Here is a 6,962-nt window from a genome sequence, read left to right on the forward strand (position 1 = left end):
AGTCTTATTCGCTGATAGGGATTTGTATTCAACAATGTTAATTGTTGCAGGAAATTCCAATCAAAGCTCATACTCCAAAGCATCTTGTTTATGAGATATCAGCAGAACTCCCGCTCCAAGTTCAAAATTTTCAAAAGCTACATCAACGTACAGTTTACATAAAGCAGACTTTGAGAACAGAATGAGCAACTTGATAGGGGTAAAAATTGTACTTTCTACCACAAAATTAGCGAGAACTTGTAATTTGATTCAAGCCTCGACAAGAAATGGATAGCAAACACCTATAATTTTACGGAACACTTCAATAGCCTCCCCAATGCCTCCAATTTTTGCAAGATAGCCATTAAAAGGGAGATTCATGTAGACACCAATAGTATGGGCTTGAAAATATAAACATAGTATTCGCACCGAGAATATTACGGCTAAGGATATTTTATAAGTCAACGAACAGCAACTTTCTGTTTCAGAAAGGATCTTTCTAACATAGTACACCAGCTGTTGAACATTCTGCTCCTCCCTGATTAGAACCAACTTATCGCATATGGAAACACTACAAGATAGAGATATAATATCTCACCTTGTACTGGCTTTGATAACAAAGGTGGTGAAGCCAAGTATGTTTTAAGTGATTAAAAGCAACTCAATATTTGTTTGTTCACTGAAATCCAGTATTTTGAACCCCCTCAATTTCTTAAAGAATGGGAGATATCAGTCTCCTGATCTTGCCAAAAAATACAATAAAGCAACTTTCCTTTCGTTTAATCTTTGCACCCATTTTATACTTATGGGAGGAATTATCTCCTTAAGGGCATGGATTTTTTCAGGATTAACCTCGATTCTACGATGAGTAATTATGAATCCGAGAAAACTTTGATAAAGTGACTTTGAAGGCACATTTGGCTGGGTTGAGTGTGTTATATTTCTGAAGAAGATGAAAATTTTCTAAGTTGGGAATATGTTGAGAGGTTTCCAAATTCTTGACCAACATGTAATCGACATATACCTCCATGGCATGTCTTTGAAAATCTTATTTATGAGATGTCGGTAAGTTGCGATGGCATTCTTCAACCTGAATGGTATAACCCTATAGGAGTATAGGCCATTGTCTATCTAGAAGAATGTAGCTTCCTCACAATGAGATTCATCTTTACTTGGTTGTAGCAAGAATAAGCATTCATGAAGTTGAGCATTTGATGTCCAAAAATAGTGTCAACTAATTGATCTATTCAATGCAGCTTTTGGACAAATTTTGTTCATATTAGTATAGTTAATGCACATCATCCATGCTCTAAAAGCCTTATTTACCATAATGACATGAGTCACACGAGATGATGTGCTTCCCATATAAAACTTCCTTGGAGAAGCATGTCAAACTCTTGCTCAATCTTTTGATGGCATTCAAGTACAAAATTTTGCTTATTTTCACCAACTGGCTTGTAAGTGGGTCACTCTTTAGAGAGTGCATAATTACTTCAAGATCAATCTCGAGCATATTTGTCAGACTCCAGAAGAACACATCTTAATTTTTTTACGGAAAAAATCAATGTATTCCAACTTTTGCTCACTGGATAGCAAATATTCATGTTGCACGGTCTGTGAGTGTTCCTCTGACAAGGAGGCATAGATCAAGTCTTCAACTGGTGAAGTTGTTGGTATATATCTTCAACTCGCTGATCAAAACTCTTAATGTTGAAAGTCTCCGATGGGCATGGTTGGGTTTGTCTGAGATAGCACAGTCATGCTACATTTTTATCCCGCCATAAAATGCCAACTCAAAATGGTGTTGAAAACATCATTTGATATAAAAATTACTAACCTAAAGATTGATTGAAGAAGTCTTTCGAAGATAGCATTGTACGTCGATTCCAACTTGACGACAAGAAATTTGATCATGTGAGTCGGCTATTGGGGGAAAACTCCCAATGTAACGAGGAAACTAATTGTCCCCCCAATATTCACCAACTGATTAATAAAGTCATAGAGAGGTCTAACAGCAGGCTGTAGTTTCTCTCTGGTCAATCCCAGACTAAGGAAAGTTGAGTAGAGTAGAACGTCGATTGAACTACCTCTGTCGTCGATGATTCTCTTTATATTATAGCAAGGGTCCATCAACTCCAGAGCAAACAATAAGAGGATCTTGATGAGGGAGTTAGACCCTTCAAAATTAGATTCATCAAAGGTGATGGAATGGCTGACACAAAATTTCTTCAGTGAAGGCTCTTCATAGACAGCAATAAGAAATTGCTTGACCAACAACAATCCTCCTGTTATTTTGACCCTCAATTAATGAACTAAGGTAAAAGGGCAATTTTGTAATGTGGCACCGCCACCTACCACATCCGTAAACGATCTGTGTTTGCTTGTGTTCTTTTTCGTCTCATTTCTATGTCAGGAAGTACATATCTCACAACACCTCCGGCGATCGTTGAGATTTTGCCAATAGTCTGACAATTCTCCCGCTATTGTTTCTAGGCTTGCTAACCCCCCAGTAGAGACATTATTGTTGTTGATGATCTTGCTTTAAATGAATTGGTCCAAGTAACTTTATCAGATCAACGGTCGATCTCCTCTTTGAGTTAAAAGCATGATTCAGTACTATGGTCATGGCTTCGATGAAAGTGACAATATTGTTCCTGATTCCCTGCATTTGGCTTCAATAAAGGTAGCCACTTAAGAATTTCCTTATCCTGACTCGTCATCAAGATATTAACACTTGACGTGTATAATCTTTCTCAGATCGTGATTCGTGCCTCTGTGGTCAAGAGGACAAATTAGGGTTTCCCCGTGACTCAAACTTATTCCACTAAGATGCCTGAGCAGTGTATATGAAATTAGGGTTTACCCGTGGCTCAAATTATTTATTATGTGTATTAATAGTTTCGTCAGCATCAATTTATGCCTCAACAGAATGGATGAGAACAGCATAAGAACAGACTATCTCCTGCATTAAAGATAAGAGAAAAAACCAAGGTGTAGTCCCCCCAAAAATACACCTCACAGTAATTCCAAATCTACTCCTAAAATTTGATGAGTTTCAAAAGAGAATCTCAAGAAATAATCATTCAATTATTCTCCCTCACTTTGATGAATCCCGAAAAGGTTAGAGAAGTCTTTAATGATCCTTCGATTTGTCATGAAGTGTTTTGTAAACACTTTAGTGAGCTCATCAAAGGTATGAACGCTCCCTCCTAGAAGAGTAAATCCAAGTGCATGCTTGGCCTTTAAGAGTTGCAGGAAAAACTTGATAATAGAGCGTTTTAGAAGCTTGTTGTATATGCATTACAATTCTAAAGTAACTAACATGTTTTTATGGGTCAGAAGTCCCATCATAAGCATCAAACTTGATAATAGAGCGTTTTAGAAGCATGTTGTATATGCATTACAATTCTAAAGTAACTAACATGTCTTTATGGGTCAGAAGTCCCATCATAAGCATCAATACTTTAAAGCTTAAATCTTTTTGGAATAGAGTGTTGAATGACTGCCTCCGCTAATGGAAAAGATTCTTGAAAATCATGTTGAGCTGAAAAATGATTTTTAGCCCTCATGGAAAAATATTCTTGAATTAGACATCGTAACTCGTCACAGATTGCGTAAAGTTGAGCTATATTCTCCATGCACACTGAGAGCTTGTTGAAGGCTTGACTACAGAGGGTGGATGCGTAGAGCTAGCAGTGTCCAAGAGTTCAGCTTCCTGAGGAGGAACTCTAGTGTGTGGAGGGGATACCAGTTGTGTACCACTAACGAATGGAGTTTGAGGTAGGTGTGCCCCCGATAAGCATCATTGCCAATTGTCAAGCCTCATACAAAAATTTAAGGATCTCATTCTGAGACTCCTTCATTCTTTGCGCATGATCTTCAAGTGGTGCAAGGAAGGTTCCTTCACAAACAGGATGATGTGTATCATTGGGAAACGGACTGGAGGCTTAATGTCCCACACTTCAAGACTATCCTGAAATGACTTGTGTTTGAAAGTGAAGCTATCGTATTGCCTTTGTTGTCCATCGAAGAAGGGTAAACTTTTATTATCGAGACTTCTTTCACACAGACCGCGCCAAATTATTGTTATTGTAAGATTCACTTCGGTAGAGTGATAATTTAACATCTCAGTATTGTACGAAAATTTAGCACACACATAGAGATGGTTGAAAAGTAGCAGGAAAAAAAAATCAAATATTTTGCGTGAAAAAATATGGAAAGAAAAAAATCATGAGTCTAACCCACACAAAGTATTTACTATAAATGTGTAATTATAAAGATACACTCTTGTCCCGCAATTAAGAAGGTTTACAACCCTACATCAAGAACAATACTTGTTTATGCAAAATGTAGAAAACACTTCAAGAATCTGAAAAGCTCGATGTATCTGACTACGGCAATTGAAAGTATTTGTCGCTTAAATTATCGTCGAATCTTTAATACGACAATATTTGCTACTATGTATGCGGAATGCTTCATAATACTGTATTCAAGATATTTTATTGCACCATATTCAAGGATACTATATTATATAATAGAGTTCGTTGACGACAGCGAGCAGGAGCTGGTCGATCATGGTCGCCAATAGCCAGCGATGGGCGATCGATGGTGATCAACAACTACAGAGGACGGAAGTTATCACAGTCTTCAATCTATAACAACACTTGAATTTAAGTTCATCCCCTCCCAAAAGAAGAGAGGAGATCTACTTATAGCCTATAAGGAATGGGCATTTTGGTCCTTTGAAGAATAGCTCCTGTAACAGCATGATCGAACGGCCCGCAATAGAGTATTTTTCAATGAATTGAGGGTCTTAATAACTGAAGAATTAAGCAAATTTAGGATTATTGGATTCCTCTCTTGAGACGCTTGATTTGACTATAAATACATTAAATTTAGAGTGAGTTTGACCATCCAATTAACGATATGAAGCCTTCAATAGTGCTTTAATGGATTAATCTAAACTTAATTGAACTCGGATTGAATTAATTTAGTATTATCGGGTTCATCTTGTTAAGACAATTAGTTTGACTATAAACTTATTGGAATTGGAGCCTTGGATGACCTTGATTTTGAATTTTGAACGTTTATTACTCAAAAAATACATCAAGATTTGCACTACATGATAAAAATTTGTTGATGTCGCTTCAATGCTAAATAGAGGCTTTCTCTTCATTGTTCTACCCTTTAGATCACATGCCATCATCTAAGCAATCATAAACCTCTTGAATTATGCATCCCTTCCCTTTCTTGTAGAAGCCACTCAACAAATTTTCAATCCAAAGTTAGAGTTGTTGATATAAGCATCTCTATCAAGAGGGCAATGAACTGTATCTGCCAGGCATAAATTGAAAACTTCAAAACCATTAACAAGACGTTCCATCTCTTACAACTTCTTAAAAAATGTACATGTAAAGTAAGAATTTTCAACTAAATCAAAATTACTAGTGTCATATATGGAGGAAAAAAAATAAGAAAAAACATATAGGAAAAGCACAAGAAGAAGCAAATGAAGAAATTACTTGCATTGCAGGACTTCCTTCAATTGACAAACTACGCAGATGCCTAATCTTGGGAGCTTTAAATGACAGTGTATGAAGTGTAGCATTGCCATCTTTCGCCCTCAAATCTTTGAGGTTCTCCTGTTAAAATGACAAAGAAGAAACCATTGGATGATGCCTACAAAAAGTTTCTATAAACACCAACACTATGTAGGATCATTGATGAACTGCATTTTCTCAATCGAACACTTCTCATTTTCAAATTACACAGCCAGCTGTGCCTCTCATTCTCACCCGTAAAATGATATAACATAATATCCCTTTCATCCGATCAATTTCCGCTCCTACTACACTTCTTTTTCTTTTGATTGTTTGCAAAGTTTTCCCTATATCAAACAAACATAATGGTGTACACTAGAGTTATTTTTCTAATAAAGACTACAACAGCTCTTTATTTTTCTCCCTATTTTCCTTTGGCATATAATAAAACATCAATCAAAATTTCTTTTTTACATTTAGTTAGGATTGTGTAAAGAGAATACTTCAGTAAGAATTGTGTTTGTGTTTATTTCTCTACGCAACTAGAGCAATAGCTCCAGAATTTCCCCCAATAACTCATGAAGGAACCAGCAACGTGCACAGGCTTCCCTCCACTATTTCTTATTCGTGCCCTAGTTTTCAACAACAAATTCTCTTGTTCAACTTTCCATTTCAGTGAATCAGGAGAAAATTATATAGTGAACACCGACGCTCTCACCAAAAAAATACAAAATTAGGAAAAAAAAAATTCCGATTAGCCCAAGAACAAAACAAAAAATTAAAATAAAATAAAAAGGAAAGAAAACAAATTACGCCGGAGAACTAAACCATAATGAAGGACCAAGTTCCGACCAGAAATTAAGCAGAACTCGGGGATAGCAACAAACGACCATTAATCAGAATTTCGCAGATCATTTAGCAAACTCAGAAAACCTAAGAGAGCGTTTATTTGCATTCAAATTTCGTATTTCAGAGGACGAAAAGGAGAGCTCTGAAGAGCGAAAAAATGAAGAGAGACAGACCTGGAAGGGACGAGGGCTGAGAGTTGTCCGGGGTTGGATCTCTTCCAAAGCAAACTGGACAAACTTTTGGTAGGAGAAGGCGGCCAGATCCATCGTCGAAGTGCTCAAGCACGTGAGGGGAGGGAGGGCCGTGTTGCACGGCGGCGAAAAAACACGGTAAATTTTAGTGGGCCTGCCATTGAAACACGGGTTCTTTGAGGTCTGTTCGGAGCCGTTGTCTGTTTGGATAAACTCCGCTTTGGCAGTTTTACAAATGTTGTTTAAATTTACGTTTTTTCACCTGTCATAAAAAAAAATTAGAAGAGTTGTGAGAATTATAAAAAGAAAAAACCTAAAATTCAAAGAGCATATTTCCTTCCAAACTAATAAATTTATTTGTAGAATATAATTTTTAGCCATAATAAATCTTAAAATACAATTC

At 36.7% G+C, this 6,962-nt stretch overlaps 1 protein-coding gene across 2 annotated transcripts in view; it reads right to left on the reverse strand.

Annotated features, from left to right (window-relative positions):
• LOC110018338 (phytochromobilin:ferredoxin oxidoreductase, chloroplastic) overlaps nucleotides 1–6,756 on the reverse strand; it is a 22,787-nt gene extending 16,031 nt beyond the window's left edge. Inside the window, exons 1-2 of one of the 2 annotated variants that reach the window (XM_020715618.1) lie at nucleotides 6,542–6,756; nucleotides 5,502–5,621 (exon numbers count right to left, since the gene is read on the reverse strand). In XM_020715618.1, coding sequence (XP_020571277.1) covers nucleotides 5,502–5,621; nucleotides 6,542–6,634 — 213 coding nt within the window. In that variant the 5' untranslated portion in view covers nucleotides 6,635–6,756. Of the gene's footprint in view, nucleotides 1–5,501; nucleotides 5,622–6,541 lie in introns of those variants that run through there. The other variant, XM_020715619.1, reaches the window with a different exon arrangement.
• Nucleotides 6,757–6,962: the final 206 nt, after the last annotated feature.

This window comes from Phalaenopsis equestris, unplaced genomic scaffold, assembly GCF_001263595.1.
Source record: "Phalaenopsis equestris unplaced genomic scaffold, ASM126359v1 Scaffold000012, whole genome shotgun sequence".
In the NCBI taxonomy this organism is placed as follows: Eukaryota; Viridiplantae; Streptophyta; class Magnoliopsida; order Asparagales; family Orchidaceae; genus Phalaenopsis; species Phalaenopsis equestris.